At 43.0% G+C, this 20,003-nt stretch overlaps 1 protein-coding gene across 7 annotated transcripts in view; it reads right to left on the bottom strand.

The window, feature by feature from the left end:
- Positions 1–3,173: 3,173 nt before the first annotated feature.
- The window catches only part of LOC106579857 (protein cordon-bleu), a 78,478-nt gene continuing 61,648 nt past the window's right edge, over positions 3,174–20,003 (bottom strand). For 5 of the 7 annotated variants that reach the window (XM_082961913.1, XM_082961917.1, XM_082961918.1 and 2 more), the window contains 9 exons: positions 19,198–19,786; positions 13,009–13,149; positions 9,617–9,923; positions 8,729–8,850; positions 6,617–8,550; positions 6,363–6,482; positions 5,447–5,743; positions 5,253–5,320; positions 3,174–4,930 (listed from right to left, as the gene is read on the bottom strand). In XM_082961913.1, the coding sequence (XP_082818039.1) occupies positions 4,900–4,930; positions 5,253–5,320; positions 5,447–5,743; positions 6,363–6,482; positions 6,617–8,550; positions 8,729–8,850; positions 9,617–9,923; positions 13,009–13,149; positions 19,198–19,786 (3,609 nt within the window). In that variant the 3' untranslated portion in view covers positions 3,174–4,899. The remainder of the gene's footprint in view (positions 4,931–5,252; positions 5,321–5,446; positions 5,744–6,362; positions 6,483–6,616; positions 8,551–8,728; positions 8,851–9,616; positions 9,924–13,008; positions 13,150–19,197; positions 19,787–20,003) is intronic. The other 2 variants (XM_014160227.3, XM_082961915.1) reach the window with 2 other exon arrangements.

Below are 20,003 nucleotides of genomic sequence, written 5' to 3'. Positions count from 1 at the left end.
ATTCTTAAAATAAAGTGGTGATCCTAACTGACCTAAGACAGGGAAGTTTTAGTAGGATTAAATGTCAGGAATTGTGTGAAAAACTGAGTATAAATGTATTAGGCTAAGGTGTATGTAAACTTCTGACTTCAACTGTACATATACACACATACATAATGTTCCCCTGCAGAGTTCATTGTTCAGAGTTCAAGCTCATTGTTACATTGTACTTACACTGTATTTAGGATTAGGGTGAGGGAGATGGTTAGGGTTGCAAAGGGTCGGAAACTTTCTTATAAATTTACGGAAATTTTCCATGGGAAGTTAAGCCCTGGAATTTGGGGAATTTTGCTTAAATTCATAAAAAACGTTTATTTATAACATTGAACCTTTTTTGTGGGATACACATAAGACAATTCTAGGTGTTGTGCCATATTTTGGTTAAACTATCCCCAATTGAATGGAATTGCAACCCTCTGCATGCACATCACATGTGCAGTGCACCCTTCCATCACATGTACAGCTGATTCTCAAGATCTTGCACACTAATGAGATGCTATTGAGCCCACACTACTACACTGTCTGAGCCAAGGACTACATGCTTTCTGGTAAGTTTTGATTGCAATACTGGGTGGGGTAAATATATTTTATATGACACATATCATTTTTTGTTAACTAGTAAATAGTAGCCTACAGCAAAGTGTGTTTAAATCATTTCTAACTTGTTAACAATTTCTGTTCGTTTTTGCTACCATGTGGGTTTTAGCTTGCTTGAGCCTGCTATCTGAGGAGTGTTAATTCACCTTTTTCCATACATGTTTCATTAAAACATTTATCTTACAAAGGTGTTGTTTCATCTAACTGCTTATCTATTTATCTGTATATGGAATTGTATTTATATTTTTTTTTACAATTTTTTTCTTTAAAGGAAAATGCCACGAGCACTATCTGATGTGTGGAGACATTTCACTGCAGCTAATGTAGAAGGAAAAGCTGTGTACATTTGCAAATACTGTGCCAAATCATATGTGAAGAATGCAACAAAGATGAAGAATCATCTGGCTAAGTGCATAAAGTCGTCTCAGCACTCACAACCTCTGAAAAAAGTCCCTCTACTTCTATTCAAGGTGAAAATGATGAATCAGACACCTTATCGATAGCAACAGCTCACGGTCCTCCTGGAATCAGACGTTTTGACTCAATGGAGGAACGTAGTCAGAGAAATGCTGATGAATGTCTTGCTCGAGCTGTGTATGCAACTGGTTCACCTCTGATGCTCACAGGCAATGTGTATTGGAAGAGATTTCTGAATGTTCTTTGCCCAGCATACACCCCTCCAACCAGACATGCTTTATCTACTCATTTGCTGGATGCAGAGTTCAACAGAGTTCAAGTGAAGGTCAAGCAAATCATAGAGAAAGCAGACTGTATTGATCGAATGTTCGAGGGCAAGGAATAATTAACTACATCATCTCCACCCCTCAACCAGTATTCTACATGAACACAGACACAAGGGACAACAGACACACCGGTCTCTACATTGCAGATGAGCTGAAGGCAGTCATCAATGACCTTGGACCACATAAGGTATTTGCACTGGTGCCAGACAATGCTGTGAACATCAGGGCTGCTTGGTCTAAAGTGGAGGAGTCCTACCCTCACATCACACCCATTGGTTGTGCTGCTCATGCATTGAATCTGCTCCTCAAGTACATCATGGCACTGAAAACAATGGATACACTCTACAAGAGAGCCAAACAAATGGTTAGGTATTTCAAGCTTTAGCAGCAATCTACCTCACCAAGCAAAGTGAGAAGAATAAGAGCACCACATTGAAGCTGCCCAATAACACCCGATGGGGTGGTGTTGTCATCATGTTTGACAGTCTCCTGGAGGGGAAGACTCTATCCAAAAAATGGCCATATCACAGTCTGCCGATATGGACAGCCCCATCAAGAGGATCCTCCTCGATGATGTATTTTGGGAGACGGTGGTAAGCAGCCTGAAACTCCTGAAACCTATAGCAGTTGCCATTGCACAGATTGAGGGAGACAATGCCATCCTGTCTGAAGTTCAGACTCTGCTTGCAGATGTAAGAGAAGAAATATGTACTGCCCTGCCCACATCACTGTTGCTCCAAGCAGAGGAAACTACAGTTCTGAAATACGTCAAAAAGCGTGAAGACTTCTGCCTGAAGCCCATACATGACGAAGTGTACATGTTGGACCCCAAGTATGCTGGCAAGAGCATCCTGTCTGGTGCAGAGATCAACAAGGCCTATGGTGTCATCAATACCATGTTTCGCCACCTTGGCCTGGATGAGGGCAAGGTTCTTGGCAGTCTTGCGAAGTACACTTCCAAGCAAGGCGTTTGGGATGGAGATGCAATATGGCAGTCGTGCCAACATATCTCATCAGCCACCTGGTGGAAGGGACTTTGTGGATCTGAGGCTCTTTCCCCTGTTGCCTCCATCCTCCTCCCAATCCCACCAACATCAGCCACCTCAGAGCGCAACTGGTCCTTTTTGGGAACACACACACCAAAGCACGCAACAGGCTGACCAATACAAGGGTTGAAACATTGTTGGCCATCCAGGCAAATGTGAGGCTTTTTGAGCCTGACAACGAGCCATCCTCAACAAGGTTGGAAAATGACAGTGAAGATGAGGCCTCAGAGTCTGATGTTCAAGAGGTGGACATGAAGGTCCAGGGAGAAGACATGGAAGCCTGAGAGGAAGACAACCAAAGCTTTAGTTTCTAGATGAATGTTGAAAACGTTTTGGGGAGATGCGATGGATCATTGGGGATCATTCAATATTCCCTTTCTTTTGTTGTTCAGTGAAATCATCCCATGTGAAGAGACAACTGATTTAATTAAAGTTCAAATTAGTAACTAAATAGTTTTTTACATTTCTTTTGGAAGAATTTAATCATTTGCAATTATGTATACTTATGATAAGGTTTATGTTTCTGTCTCCATATGATATGGTAAATATATAATACTATTAATTTGCATATATTTCCGTTAATTCCAATATATTCCCACGGAAAATTTCCACCTCTGAATATTCCCCAAAATGTGCAACCCCAATCCTAGTTAGGATTACTGCAAGTAGTTACACTGTACTTATAGCTACAGTGTAATTTCAAGAGCACATAGACAGTATTCATGATCAATGTACAGAAGAAAAACTGTTGCATGGTTACAAAAATCATTTATTGAAAAAAATATATAATTTGCAGATCAAATAAAATGTAAAATTCTTCCAAAAACATAAAAAAGCAACAGCTTATAAAACTCAATTTTATTGGATTCATATTATTCTGTTTATTTCCAATTTTAACAACAGTTTATTACTGTAATAATTGATCTGTAGTTTACAAAATATACAACTTTCTAGCCTCAAACTCAACTTGGGACCTCGAAGACAGGAACAATGGAAAAAAACAAAGGAACTCTCTAATCAGTGACTGATTTAGACCTGGGACACCAGGTGGGTGCAATTCATTATCAGATAACACAGAAAACCAGCAGTCTCCAGACCTCGTAGGGTAAGAGTTGAGTACCCCTGATCTAGAACATAAGTAAACATCTAAACTGAATTTTAAGGAACTGGACAACCTATGAATCCATCTTTTGACAGACCAGTCTAGAATCTTGTGGTCCCTATTTTCATGCTTTACACTGGGTGGCCCTTTAAGTCTATCATTCAGTCATTCTGATCAATATTGATAGTACTTCATTTATAAAATATATTATAATATTCACTTTTGCTTTCTTTCAACTACAATAGTAATGCCATAAAACGTCTAGAGAGACAAGCTCATGTACAGTACTGCACATCACATCTACTGTTGAATACAACAACAAAAAGCTGTGCACTGGAGCCCCATGCAAACAACATGGAACACTTTGTGATTAAATAAACAATCAAATCATAGCAAATAGTTATCAGACTTTTTTTCTGAAAATGGAGTAACAGCCCATACCTCTTGTTCGTTACTCATATATCTATTGATTAGTAAACTAATCATGGTAAAGTCATGGTGATATTATTCACCAATAGTTACACAAACAGAAATGCTTCAAAAATTATTTTGTAATGTCAAGAAAGGATATGTTAGTAATCTTTTCTCTGAAGATCAAAATAAATATATTAAGAGGCGTTATAAATCAAAGAATAAAAACATGTAAAGGTTGAACAGCAGCATAGATGAGATCTAAAAACCCAGAGCTTTGCTAAATAAACTATGCGTTCCAAATGGTCATGCGTTCCAAATGGTACCCTATTCCCTATATAGTGCACTACTTTTGTCCAGGGCCCATAGGGCTTTGGTCAAAAGTAGTGTACTATTTAGGGCATAGCATGCCATTTGGGATACATCCATAATCACCACCTGGAGAGGAGAGTCCCTTGGAGCCAAATTTTCCTCATGCTTGGCCGGTGTTACTCATTGCACTATATCAAGGAGTCTGATCCACTGCATCCTACGACATGGAATATATAATATGTAATAATCAAATATAACTGACAGTAAGACAGCATGAGTTATCAGTTCCATGGGGACTAGTATTAAAAAGTTTAAAAAAATAAAAGAACAAAAATAATTTCCTAAGATTATTATTATTATTATTATTAGCAAGAGCAGCTATTAAATATTCCAAAGCAACAAAAGTTATTGGCACATGCTTTTGTACAGTGATTAATCTTTCCAGTTATTGCAACTATTCAAGTACAAATAACTGGATACATATACACAAGGACAGTGATAAATTAAGGTGAAAGATAACATATATTATTTGGCTGCCTATGACGATTCTAATCAGACGGTTTGCAAGATGTTCTGGAATCATTCTGGAAGATTCTTTATTGTCCTTGTGAGAGGGATGATGCTGCGTGTATAGTACCAAGTCTACCGTTCACTTGAACTGTTTTTGTCGGGGCATTGACCTGAATAAAATAGATGAAACATGAAAACCAGTGTTATTTTTGTACCAATTAAAAAATGCCTGACATTGAGTTAAAGTTAAGATCATGCAAGAAGTAGACTATTTTGTGAAGAATGGAAGTGTTTTTATTGTATTTCTCTCATTGATTAATCTAATGGAACAATACATTGCTCAAGCTGCACAGCCCCACAGACTGTGGAACTACGTGATGGAATCTTGGTCTCCAGCTAGCACAGAATGTTTCCCAGGAGTTCTTTGTTCCGTCACAGACATGTTGCAACAAAAGACAAGGTAATACTAGGTGAGAAATGGTGGGTAGTCACCTGGCTGGTGAGTTCCCATATGAGTGCATGCACAATGGGTAATTTGTGATCACCTCCATTTTCTCTATCTGAAAACATGGAATTGACAACCTGTAACTTGATGACTAAACTCGCTCCCAATAACTGTCTCCCTCTTTTGTGGTGTTGCTATTGTATTGTTAGTGTGGTTGCCTGCAGTACAGAAGATACTCTACCTTCTTCAGGCGCTCAGCTGCAGAGCCAGATCGGATGGCCTCCAGCATTGCATCCCGGGCCAGAGCGGGATTCCCCCCAGTCCCCAGGGGCACCCCCATCATAGTGGGCTTGGGCTGAGTGGAGGGAGGGCCAGGAGGAGGAGGAGGAGGAGGAGGAGGGAGCATAGAGGGGGGTGGAGGTGGCGGAGGCACAAATGGAGGAGGGAGAGGCATGGCAGGGAAGGCATCACACAGAGTTCTGTTCTCCTCCTCGGTCTTCCTGAACTTGTCAAGCTCCTCTGCAGCCTGGGATATGGTCTGTGGAGCGTAGAGAGGGAAACAATGGCAGTCCAGATACATAGACCCACTTGACGGCTGCTTTCACACGCATACACACACAACTTCCCTCTTATACCTTGTTAACCCCAGTGGTTTACTAGGCAGCAAAACAAAGGTTAAAAAGCATTTCAAACAGCTTTGCAACTCTAAGTTAAGCTGCCACTAGCCTGGATCTACTTTAGCTCCTCCAACTAAATTTAACAGGTAGCTAAGGAACAGAATCAAGAACTCCCATCAAACATTCCATTCTTTTTTTATCAAACCTAAATTCCATGTTATTGCCCTGAGAACCTGATTTAGTAATGCACATTTCTGAGATTCCTGCTGGTGAGCTGGGCAGGAACATTCTAAAGCTCACCACATCGGGCCTCCCTCACAACTACACATTTCCTCCTCTCATTTCACCATGGTCCTTACATGAAAACAAACCACATCACATTCAAGGGGAACGCAAATAGACTCATATATATATAATAAACATAGTGCTGCTTGTTCTCCTGAAATGAGCTATTCACTGACATGGAACAGATCCTCTGTGCTACGTCAAGACATTGCAAAACCAATGCAAAACACTGTCTGACTCTTGGCTATAGCTTACCTTCTTTAGCCCTGCAGAGTTACTTTGGCCTCTAATGGCTGCCAGTAGCGCACATCGCTCATTCTCTTCCTCAACAAATAACGATTTCTTCAAAGTGCTGCTTGCACTTGAGTCCGATATCTAGTCCGACAGGGAAAATCAGGGAAATTAGAAACCAACCCCCTACATTACACTCATTATAAGTAGCTGTAGACTTCCACTTTAAAAATAAAAAACAGTGATCTTTGTGAAGTTAGCATGACTATCTCTCTCACCTTTCTGAACCTCTCCTTCCCATCCCCACACTGGATGGCCGACATCAGAGTGGTGTGTAGCGACGTGTCCATCTGGACCGACTTCATGATCACAGGTTTGAACTTCTTCACCGGCCCAAACAGACTGACCTGCTGGGGCTCTGGGAGGCCATTGCTGGCAGCAGCTGCAGCCGATTGCGGTGGTTCAGGCTTCTTTGCCAGGGCTGGAGGACCTTTGGGACCTACTGTCTCTGATCTGCTCTGTGCAGGTGGTGGACCCTGCAAGGGCTTGGAGACGGCAGGTACCTGTTTAGTGGGGGATTGTGGTGCTGGTGGTGGGGGTGTCATCGGTGTCTGCTGTCTGGGACCGGTACTGTTGTACCCATGCTGCTTAGTGTTATTGGCTACTGTATCAGAGTCCAGTAACTTGGAGCTCCCTCCTCCACCTCGCAGGGTAGAACTGCTCCTATAACCACTCCGGTCCACTCCTTGCGTCGACTCACCAGAGACTACCCGTTTCTCTGCTGTGAGGTTTTCAGGGTAACATTTAGCACTGGCGTGACAGGACACAGACCCAGAGCTGCTCTCCTTCTTCACTGGTACATTAGTAGATGTACCAGAGGACCGCTGTGGATTTACATGAAAGGATCGACCCTCTTTCTGATAGCCGTAACTGCCAGGTGGCTTTCTCACGGGGACAGACAACTCTCCTGTTACTTCTTGGATGTTGTCAGCTTTGGCCATGGTGGGCTTCACAGCGGATTTAGCAATGGCAGAAGCTATGTACTGACTGGATGTTCTCCTGGACGGCTTGAGGAAAGAAAGGTTTCTCTTCTGATCTTGGAGAATACCAGGGTTCAATTTCATAGGCTGCTGCTGCTGCACAGGCATCTCTGAAACTGGAACCTTGCCCTCTGCTTCCTGTGAGACGCCCTTTGTTACCTCAACAACATCTTTGCATGTTTCCTTAGGTGTCATCTTGGCTACAGGTTCAGAGGCCTTAGGTGTTGCCTTGGCTGCAGGTGGGTCAGAGGCTACGACCCGTAGGGTGGTTTTAGGGACATCAGGCTCTGGGCTCTGGGTCTTTGTGAAAGGGACAGGCCCTCTACTAGTGGGGACCGAAGGTGTAGAAGTGTCCTGCTTCTCCGTGGAGCTCCAGAAGGCTTTGGCTTTCCCCAGGAGTGGTGAGACGGAGTCATCTTCGTTGATCCCAGACTCAGAGGAACCGCCAAACTTGTTTCGGGCGATGGCCACTTTGACCATGTTACCCTGATCGTCAATTCTAATGGCACCTGCTGTCAGAGTGGCCGTGGCCTCTGCTGGCTTCTGAGGCTGGGTTGCAACTAATGGCTTGGGAGGGACGATGGTGAATGTCTTCATACCGAATCGAGAGACTGGGCTACAGGTGATTTTCATGTGTGACTGGGAGGCAGCGTGGCCTCTATAGGTGGGAACCTCTTCCTCAGGGGACTTGGAATGGCTCTCCGGGACAGCGGGAGAGCTGTTGACAGGTGAGGCGTTCCTCTCAGCTCCCTCAGTGGACTCCCGTCTTTGAACTTCCACTTTAGTCTTAGAGACCACTGCTGTACGGTCTTTCCCCGCAGTGCCATTGGCAAGCTTCTTCCCTGGTGATTTGAGGCGCTGCACGGGCTGTGGTTGAGCAGAGCTGACTTTGCTGGAGCCGTCAGACGTACAGGCGTTGTTGTTTTTGTTCTGTATGCCACCAACACTTGAATGATGATGACTGTGGTTCAGGTCTTTGTCTGTTGTTTGAGAGCTACTCATTAGTGTGGCTTGGTGATCCGTCATGCTCTGTGTCTCGTAGTCCTCCAGGACTTCATCTATGGCTGTGACTGGGACCTCCATATCCACCACAGACACTGGGATATCATTGCTCTCAGTGGACATCACGTAGGGGTGCTCTTGCACTGAAACCGCATCTATGTGACTTATATCTAGTGGACATGGACAAATGAAAATACATGTGTTAGCCGGCCTGCTTACTGACTATACAACAAATATTTATTTGTGCATCCATTGTGGTTTCCAGGATGTCTCCAGTACGTAATTCATGTGCATTTGATGGACAATGAAACATGTTTTCTTTGAATTTGTGTTCTACTAAAAGCTCACTTGCTAGATCAGCATCCAGATCAGCCAGAGTCTGGTTGAGCTGAGCGGTGAGCTCTGGGTCCTCTTCATAGATGTCCTTTGTTTTGCCTGCTTTGTCATTGTGGCTGATATCACTGCTGTGTCTAAGGGAGGAGGGGGGTAATACAAGTTAAGTTTTGAACTGTTTTGCAGGTAGCATAAATGGAGAACTCAAGTTAACTCAAAAATGCGAAAGTTACATTTAGATGATGGTGGAGTCTGCTGCCCTTGAAATATTTATTCATAGTACTTGTGTTTTCGAGTTTATATTTCTTTCACACTTAGTTCAAGGTGTCCACTGAGCATTCCTCTATTTTATTCATGTGTTTATTTTCTAAACTAAAATTAAAAAGGCATAGGGGTTATATCCCTGCTCTTCTTGGCCAAGCCAAAGATAACTTTCCTCCTGCAGAATAGGTAGAGTCTATTTTCCTGCTAAAAACCCCAAAACCCTCACTTTAGAGCCCAGCAGATTTAAGTGACGCTGCAGACTTTGGAAGGTAGCCCCTTAGCTTCAACACATGTGGACTGCAGTGACTCAGTCAGGAAGCACTGTTGGCGCAGTAAAACAGGCCTTTAAAAACGAGCCGGTGCAGAGACGTGAGATAGCTGACTAAATAGTGAGAGACGCGAGGCAGAACTGAGAGCGAGGAGGGAGTTAGTTGGTTGACTGGGCCATCTAAGACTAGGTACCCTTACAATGAGAAAAGCAGCTTTAGCTAGGGTCTGCAACAAGGCTAGTAGTAGTAAGTGCATAAGGGTAGGATAACTAAGAATTAATAATTGAAAAGCAGTGCTAAGTGTGCACCCTGAACATTGCTATGATAATGCACTGAGCAGAGCAGGTGAGTGGCAGTACAGTTACAGTACCTGTGTCTGGAGCCCCACGTGGCACAGCCCTCGTCACTATCACTAGAACAGTCCTTGGTGAGGGGATGGATCATGGGGTGAGAGGAGCCAGAAGAGCCCAGGGAGAGGCTCCCGTCTGGGAAGGTAGGGTGAGTGGTGTCAGAGGCTGAGGGGGAGCTGACCAGGCCAGAGTCCTCAGCCATGCCCTCGGAGGCTGCATAGCCCTGGTCCTGGAAGCTGCCACTGCTGCCCATGGATAAAGTCTCCTCCGCCTCTGTGTCTGGGGTCTGGGGTCCTGCCACAGAGAGCCGCCGAGAGTGCAGCCAAGCTGGGGTCCGGGCAGAGGGGTGGTAGACATGATCATCATCATCATCAACAGCATAATCATCAGTATTATTATCAGTATTATCAACTGACAGAAGAAAGCTGTATAATGACGCAAAATAAGCTGATCTAGTTACAATTTTATCTGTGGTCTATTGAGAAGAACAGTTCACAGCAACAAAACAAGAGGTTGTACAAGCATGTGCATGACAGAGAAAGGAGGGAAGCAGAGAGGGGAAGAGTGAGAGAAATGTTATTATACAATGTTAGCTAGACTTACATTCTGAGACACACACACATACTTGTGGCTCAATGAAACGTCTACGCTGATGGGCAGGCTTAAACATACCTTATGATCCTGTACTCAGTATTTGCCATGAACGATATTGACATGTTGCATCATATACCGTAGTCCTATGGTCTCCCACTTGGCTTTGGAGCAAAACATTTAGATTGTATAACGTCTCACTTATCATCAAGCCAAAAGCAGGAGCATTAATGTATATGTTCCATTTATTAGCTTTCCAGTATTATCCAGCCAGCATGCAGAGCACATCACTGAGAAGTCGTTAGAGAGATGATTTAAAGCCACCTAACCCCTGAGTGACCTTGGCCCCAGTGTGTCTCCAGTGTGTGTGTGTGTGTGTGTGTGTGTGTGTGTGTGTGTGTGTGTGTGTGTGTGTGTGTGTGTGTGTGAGCTGGGCCTGTCAACTTCAGGCAGAGCTGTAATGGTGAAGAGAGCCTGTTCCTGGAGATCCAGTGACTCACACAGAGTGGCCCTCCCAACCCTTTCCCAGCACTGGCTTAGTCATGCCAGCTGCGACCACAGCCAGCACACACACTCTCCCTAAATCACCAGACACACACTGACTTTACCCAAAACAGCCAAAAACATTCTCGCATTCAACCTCAAGCACATGCACAGTATATCCCTATCCAAAACAAAATCTTACACAAACATGAACTCATGCTTGCTCCCATCACATAAACCCAAACCATGCACAAACCAAGTCAAGACTCTCTGGCAGTAACTCTCTCTGTGCCAGTAACACTCTCTCACCCACATCCAGTCATAGACATATATCATCTCTCTATCCACAACATACTGAAACACACTAAGCCACATTACCAGCACACACACAGAACAAAATCCCAATCACAAATCATTTCCTCATGGCCTCAATAAACAAGTGGTCTTTAAAGTCTTTAATGTTAAATGAAATGATAAAATATTCATGTTTTCATGCTTGTCCATTTCAAGGAAATCCTTGATGTCATTGATCTGTCATGCTAATTTTGCACTTGTGATGATAAACATGTTTTTAAAGTGCTTTTTTGTACAATATAACACAATTAAAAACCCACATGAATGCTGATATTGACAAAGGCACTTAAAGGAGGGCTGAATATCTGGAGTTATTTATTTCACTCACTCACACATCCAACTTAAAAGCTAAAAACATGTAAACAAGAGTGTCTTCTATATAGCTATCATAACTTCTCACCACTGATTTGTTGTCGCAGTAAAGACGCTTCTCACAAACCCACTAATACTAACCAATGTCCCAGGAGTTCATCTCAAAAGAAGGATTGATTTATTGGTCACTCCTTAATGGAGACAACCAATCAGCATGCAGAGAAACAACAGCCTGGTTTCTAGTTACTAACCATTACAAACACTAAGCAATTATATAGAAACCTATACCACCACCATCAAATCATTGATTTGGAGATATCGTATGACTTTCCTTATAGCCTCATTTCAAAATGTCTCCATCAATCACTCCACACTCAATACATGTATGGCTATCTCATCTGCACTTAAACAGCCTAGTGATCACACACATCCCTGTCCCCATCAGCCCTCACACATCACGCTCCTCTTAGTTCTCTACCGTACCAACCACTGTATAACTAGCTGAAATACAAAACGGCTTATAGTTTATACTGTATATACAGACATTTATAAAAACAAGCCACAAACACAAGGAAAAGGAAGCCACATTCCACAATGGAGGGATTTGAAAGTGTCGAGATGGGGAAGAAAGTCAGTTCAAGGGGCAGTTCTAAGAACAGAATAAGAAGGATGGAAGGAGCAGAGGTCCAGCAGGAAGAGACGAAGGTGTAGAAGAAGCGAGAGAGGAGAGGTGGTGGTAGAGGAAGACAGTGAGAGGACGGCAGGCCAGAGTAGTCTGTGTCTGTTCACCGAGGCTTGGAGAACGGGAAACGGACAGGGGCACAGCAGTAGACTGTGGAGGGGAGAGGCAGAGAGAGGGAAAAGAAGAAGACATAAGATAGAACTAGGACAGGGTAGATAAAGGTGTTCTGGAGCCCTGGAGAAAGAAGTTGCCGCTATCGCAGCCTGACAACAGAAACAGAAAATCACAGCCTTTTACAGACAGCAGGAGATAAAAAAAAACATGGGATGAAAACCTCACAGGTTGATTAACGTTGCGTCTTAAATGGCACACTATTCCCTATATAGTGCACTACTTTTGAACAGAGCCCTATAGGCCCTGGTCAAAAGAAGAGCATTATATAGAGAATAGGGTACCATTTGGGATACAAGGAACTTCACTGTCACAGCTGACTTTCAGCATTGGGCTCAGCTGGCCTATCGGCCTGTCTGTTATAAAGGAGGCATCATAACTGTTTAACTGACTGCAAAGGAGATGAACCACGTGGCAAGCCTGGATAGAATGTACACATGAGCCGGACTACACATTAAGAGAGAAAACTGTGATACACACAGATAATGACTTCAACATTTTAGTAATTTAGCAGAAGCTCTGATCCAGAGCAACTTACAGTAAGTAGTTAGTGCATACATTTTCATACTTATTTTTACATTGTACTGGACCCCTCTGGGACTCAAACCCACAACCTTGGCATTGCAAGCACCATGCTCTACCAACTGAGCCACACGGGACATTCAACATTCAACAACAACTATGAAGTTCAGGGAAGGAAGCAGCACTGAAAAAGGAGAGGAGTTAGAGAAAGACATGAAGGTTGGTAGGAGAGTGGCTGGCTGCCGGAGGGAAAGGCAGCCCAATAGTAGAGGAGGTCAGCTGGGATGAGAGACCTACACTGAGGGGCCTCCTCCATGTGGCTCTCTGGTGAGGCATCGGGGGAGTCTGGGTCTGAGGGAGGGGGTGAGGGGATGACTAACTGGGGGGGCTCCCGTACTGGGGTTCGCAGAGGTTTGAGTGGCACTGGACGCTCAGCACCTAAAGAAAAGGAAGGATGCAGCAAGCACTGGGTGTTAGAATGGGGGAAATCAATAGGCTTGAGAAAGTTTCACTGAAAAACACGAGTTCTGTATGATCATTAAAATAAAAAAAACAGGAAATACAACTGTTAAAAATAATATTGCCTTTGTTCATCATACTGTGCAGAATGAAATTACTTTTTTAAACATTAACCTGTCTGGGCTAGGGGGCAGTATTTTCACGGCCGGATGAAAAACGTACCCAATTTAAACAGGTTACTACTCGGGCCCAGAAACTAGAATATGCATATTATTAGTAGATTTGGATAGCAAACACTCTGAAGTTTCTAAAACTGTTTGAATGGTGTCTGTGAGTATAACAGAACTCATATGGCAGGCAAAAACCTGAGAAAAATACAACCAGGAAATGAAAAATCTGGTGCCTGTAGGTTTTTCAAGTCATTGCCAATTGAACACACAGTGACTAAGGATTCATTTTGCACTTCCTAAGGCTTCCACTAGATGTCAACAGTCTTTAGAAAGTTGTTTGAGGCGTCTATGATGAACAGAGACCGAATGAGAAGGCTGGGAAGTTGGTGACCCAGGGAAGGATGTCAGTTCATTGGCGCGCCTTCACGCGAGAGGTAGCTCTGTTCCAAAACGTTTTTCAAGACAATGCATGGGTCCGGTTGGAATATTACTTAAGTTCCACGTTATAAAGGCCCTAAAGATTGATGCTATACAACGTTTGACATGTTTGAACGAACGTAAATAGATTTTTTTGTTGACTTTTCGTCGTGACATTTTCCTCTACATTTTGAGTAGCTTACTGAACGCGCTAACAACATGGAGTTATTTGGACATAAATTATGAACTTTATCGAACAAAACAACATTTGTTGTGGACCTGGGATTCCTGGAAGTGCCTTCTGATGAAAATTATTAAAGGTAAGTGAATATTTCTAATGCTATTTATGCATTTAGATGACTCCAAAATGGCGGCTATCTGTATTGCGTAGTGTATTTTTCTGATCACAGTACTCAGATTATGGCAAAGTGTGCTTTCCCAGTAAAGTTATTTTGAAATCTGTCAATGCGGTTGCATTCAGATGTTAATCTATAATTCTTTGAATAACAGTTTAATATTTTTGTAAATTGTAGTGCTGATTCACCGGCAGTTTTGGGGGAAATACATTTTCTGAATGTCACGCGCCAATGTAAAATGCTGTTTTTGGATATAAATATGAACTTGATAGAACAAAAAAATGCATGTATTGTCTAACATAATGTCCTAGGAGTGTCATCTGATGAAGATTGTCAAAGGTTAGTGCATAATTTTAGATGGTTTTCTGCTTTTGGTGACGCCTGTCCTTGCATTGAAAATGGCTGTGTGTAATTTTTTGTCTATGTACTGTCCTAACATAATCTAACTTTATGCTTTCACCGTAAAGCCTCTTTGAAATCGGACAATGTGGTTGGATTAAGGAGATGTTTATCTTTCAAATGGTGTAAAATAGTTGATTGTTTGAGAAATTGAAATTATTAGATTTTTGCTATCTTGTCAAGCAATCCCGTTACCGGGATGAGAACGGGAAGGGGTCCCATAGAGGTTAAACAATAAGCAAAATACATAAGGCAATCAATGAATGGATACATTAACAAATAACTGAAAGCTGCTTATAACTGCTTAATGTATGTGGAGAAAGTACAGTAAAGCTACTGAAGGGAAGCTTCTCAGTGGTAATTGTGTTGCTTGCTGATCAGAGTCTCTAAGTCAGAACCCCTTAAGCAGAGCAGAGCAGAGCAGAGCAGAGATAACATCAGACTCTACGCCCCAGACTCCAGCTAGGGAAGATAGAAATGGAGCTTCACAAAGCACTCCAGGCCAGGGCCGGACTACCCCACTTGGGGCCCGCTTTAGAAAAACAGATTTGTTTTTTAGGAAAACAGCTAACTTCCTGCATTTCAACACATTTTGTGTCAAAAATAATTTGAAGATTTGTAAAGCTATTCTACACATTTTGTAATGAGGCTCTGAGAATATGTTGCAATTTTAAAACTCATTTCCTGCAATTCTACACTTTTTGTCATGGGTCAGAGAAACATTTTGCTGCTTGATAGCTAATCTCATGCTGTTGTTCACATTTTGCCATGAGGCTGAGAGAAAATGATGCAGTTTTAACCTTTTCACCCGTGAGTTCCAAATATCTCTAACGGTCACCCCAGCGTGAGTTGTTATGCACCTGACGTTAGAATGCACTGTTCCAAAATATGATTGATACGCAACAGGACAGTTAACCCACGCTGCCTGCTAATTATCTATAGGCCGTTTCAACTTGTCAATTTCAAATTATTTTCTAACAACAGTTTGAGTTGAGGTGTGTTCCGCCTCCTCATTAATTCACATAAAAGTAGCCCTGTAGCAGACAATTTATGTTTGAGGCTTTACTGAGCCGGACAAACCTCTCTCTTCGAGGAGAGCCCAAGCACTTCCCCAGATCAAATATGCAGATATTTGCGGTCTTACAAACTTTTTCCCCCTGGCACATTTTTTGGCTGGTGCTCGCATTGCCTTCATCGTTGTTTTCCTTACAAATAATAACTTTGGACATATGTGCGTTCCTATCAAAGTAAGTGCCTTATTTTCTGTATATCGTGTTGTCTTTTCTACTGCAGCATACAGTAAGTATGTATTGAACATAATGTATTTACAGTTTTATTCACGTTTCAAATATTGGTGATCATTGCATAGATTGTAATGGACACCTTTGATGTATGTAAAATACTTTTTTGAAGGTTGTACTGATTATGATGAGCTAATGCTAAGCTATTTGCCAGCTATGTGTGATGCCATGTTTGTTGACATTATACAATGCATTCTGGGTGTCACGTAAACATCTGTCAGACAAAATATGTTATAATGAGGAGAAGGAATGGTTCACTCATCTTTCGAGTAAACTTCTGGAAGTGAATGAAGGGAAGTGAATGATCGTAGACAACACAACCCCTTCAACATGCATACTGCAAACAGACCAAACTCATCTTGTCTCCTCTTATTATCTTTGGTTGACACGAAAAAACAAAACAGGGTGGCGTGCACACACTACCCATCGTCGGATTACATTCGATTTTTAGAAAGTGTTTTACTCAATTATTTACATCAATGGTGAGCTCACCCTTGATGCAATGAATTGTAAATAGTTATTTCTAGGGGGTTCCAATTCACATTGTGGTTTCTGTTAGCTAAATATGACTGCTTGTGTTACGTCAAATCTTTCCTCTCTTAGCACTAGGACTAATGTAGCCTACATTTTCCGGTTTGCATGATTGTGTTATGCTGTCGCTACTTCTGTGAATGTCTGAACATTGCATCCAAAAATAAACTGGTCACATTCAGGACATAACTTTGTAAGGACTGCGTTTGTGCAAAACGTCTCTGTGAAAAAACAGTGTGGCCAGCTCAAACACTGACTGTTGCTTTAATCGAATCATCCAGGGGCTTTCAGAACAGTAGGCCACTTGACAAAACAAGAATCTCCATAACTGGTGTTTTATGTACCAGTGTATAATCAAAATTAGTCAACAGTTGACTATAGGTTTTTAGCATATTGTCACCTTGGATTTCCATATTAAAAGGGAGTCTGCTTTGACTCATATCAGTGATCACATACATAGTATGAGCGCACAGCAGCAGAAAACTCAGAGAAACATTCAGAGAAATCTGACAAAGACTGATGGCAATGGGTGGACTGGAGCTGAACGGCCTGCCACGGGGGTGTAACTGTGTGTTGGTCCTAAATAGCACCCTATTACCTATATAGTGCACTACTTTTGACCTGGGCCCATAGGGCTCTTGTCATAAATAGTGCCCTATAAGGGAATAGGGTGCCATTTGGGATAAAACCTGTAACAGGCTGATGCAATGGCAGCCAGTGCTGAGCGATGTGAGCAATATGTTAACGTATGCCTCACGCATCCCTTACTCAGCAGCTGATGGACTGCATGGAGTAGAGCTGGCTGTGGGAGTGACTGACTCTGTGCCTCAGCCCCTTTAGATGATTGGCTGTGTTCCAGGTGTGACAGCTAGCGCCACAAAAATATGTACCTACCTACGGGACTTAACCGCACACAGCAGATTAAGATGAGAGATTCCCTATTGTCAGCACACTGAAGATAACGTAAGACGTAGGGTAAGAAACACACCCTGCAGAGGCTAACAGATGACCTACAGGCCCTTTAAAAACACTGAGGGGACATGCGCACACACACACCCACTGAGAGGAGCCATATACACCCACCCACCCACCCACCCACCCACCCACACACACACACCCACACACACACACACACCACAATGGGTGGGTGGATTGACTGAAACAGCCCCAATTGAGTGGGTTGAAATCTCTATTTTTTTCCAGACAGAAAATGTATTTTAAGATGAGAATCAACGATCGAAAAACCACCTATTAGAAACAGAGCCTCTGTGCCTGAGCCAAACATTTAAAATTGGGTTGAGGGACTGTTTTTTCACTATGATGTGAGAGAGAAGAAGCAGAGCAGGGAGAGAGAGAGAGAACAGACAAAAAGAGGAAACAAGAGCACAGAGGAGCAGTGTGCCATGTGAGAGAGTAGAGAGATATCTGGGTTGCACTATTCCTACTAACAGAGCCAATAGAGGTTCTTTCTCTCCACACAGCTGGAGAGGCAGGAAACAACTGCGCTCATATACATTATAGAACATAAACAATGATTATCTTTAGCCCACATGGGTTAAATAAGGGGAAACATCTAAAATCCCTGTAGTACATCATCCCTAATTGATGCATGTCATCTATTTATCTTAGACTGTACAACCGATGATGTACAACCATAAATATACAACTTCAGATCAGAACATAATGATTTGTTTTGTTATGTTTTGGGGAAGTCTAGCTGTTCTGCCTGGTGAGCAATAGATAGGTCTGTGGGTCTGACAGGGTCTTCCCAGCAGAAGTCTATTAGATAGGTCTGTGGGTCTGACAGGGTCTTCCCAGCAGAAGTCTATTAGATAGGTCTGTGGGTCTGACAGGGTCTTCCCAGCAGAAGTCTAATAGATAGGTCTGTGGGTCAGACAGGGTCTTCCCAGCAGAAGTCTAAATCAAATCAAATTTATTTGTCACATACACATGGTTAGCAGGTGTTAATGCAAGTGTAGCAAAATGCTTGTGCTTCTAGTTCCAACCATGCAGTAATATCTAACAAGTAATCTACCAATTCCACAACAACTACCTTGTACACACAAGTGTAAAGGAATGAATACGAATATGTACATAAAAATATATAAATGAGTGATGGCCGAACGGCATAGGCAAGATGTATGGGATGGTATGGAGTACAGTATATACATATGAGATGAGTATTGTAGGGTATGAAAACATATAAAGCAGCATTGTTTAAGGTGGCTAGTGATACATTACATCAGGATGGCAAGATGCAGTAGATGGTTTAGATTACAGTATATACATATGAGATGAGTTATGTAGGTTATGAAAACATTACATAAAGTGGCATTGTTTAAAGTGGCTAGTGATACATCTAATTACATCAAGATGGCAAGATGTAGTGGATGGTATGGCGTACAGTATATACATATGAGATGAATAATGTAGGTTATGTAAACATTATCTAATATAAATAATATAAAGTGGCAAGTGATAAATTGATTACATCAACTTTCCCATTATTAAAGTGGCTTGAGTTGAGTCAGTATGTTGGCAGCAGCCACTCAATGTTAGTGATGGCTGTTTAACAACAAGTTAAGCTTTATTTTGATGTATTGCACTTGTGATTTCATGAAAGTTAAATATTAATAGTAATTTAATTTGAATTTGGCGCTCTGCAATTGCACCGGAAGTTGTCGATATGACTGCTATGACAAACATTTTGTGAGTTAGTGCTCAACGTGGTGCTAAGCACGTTCTGTCCCTTCATTTACCTCTGAACACTGTGACCGGAACAGCCTGCGGGTTGACGGGAGAGAACTCAATCGGCCTCTTTACATTGACTATATGTGTACTGATGATACTGACCCATGGCACTGTGTCTGTTGTTCTCTGTCTCGTCTAGTTTCAGGCCAAGAGCAGACTCTCCTCTGGTCTCCTCCGGTGTGGTGCTGCGGGACGAGTCGGGGGTGGGCTTGGCCTTGTCAGTGCTGCTGCTGGGGGCGGAGTCAACCTTTTCAACCTTGCTGGTAGGGGCGACATTGACCATAGTCTTGCTCCTGGGGCCGGTGTCAACCTTGCTGGGGGCGGAGTCTCGGGAGGAGTCAGCCATGGCAGCAATGCTGCTGGGGGTGGAATCAGGGCCGGGCTTGGACACATCAGCCCTGCTGGAGGCGGAATCAGAATCGGCCATTGAGGTGTCAGCGACAGAGGTGCCGGCGGCAACCCCACTACTGCTACTGCTGTAGACAGACCCATTGCTCAGCTCAGAGCCAGAGTCCTCCTCCGCAGGCAGGCTGGGGGTAGGTGAGCTGGGGGCTGGGGAGGGAGAGGGGGCCATCTGGACAGAGGTGTGAGGTGCTGGGGTGCTAGGAGCTGGGGTGACAGAGGTAGCGGGAGTAGGAGGGGGTGCCGGGGCCTTCCTCTTCCTCAGTGTACTCTCTGAGTCAGGAGCCACCTGAGAGAGAGAGAGAGAGAGAGAGCGAGAGAGAGAGAGAGAGATTGTAAATATCCAAAGTAAGCTTTGGCAAAATGTACATTGTTACGTCATGCCAATAAAGCAAATTGAATTGCAAAATTGAGAGAGAGAGAGAGAGAGAGAGAGAGAGAGAGAGAGAGAGAGAGAGAGAGAGAGAGAGAGAGAGAGAGAGAGAGAGAGGTAATGAGTCTTGGCC

This window comes from Salmo salar, chromosome 02 (genome assembly GCF_965601325.2).
Source record: "Salmo salar chromosome 02, fSalSal1, whole genome shotgun sequence".
NCBI classification, from domain to species: Eukaryota; Metazoa; Chordata; class Actinopteri; order Salmoniformes; family Salmonidae; genus Salmo; species Salmo salar.
Note: the sequence above shows the minus strand (reverse complement) of the source record. Positions and strands in the feature narration are given on the sequence as shown.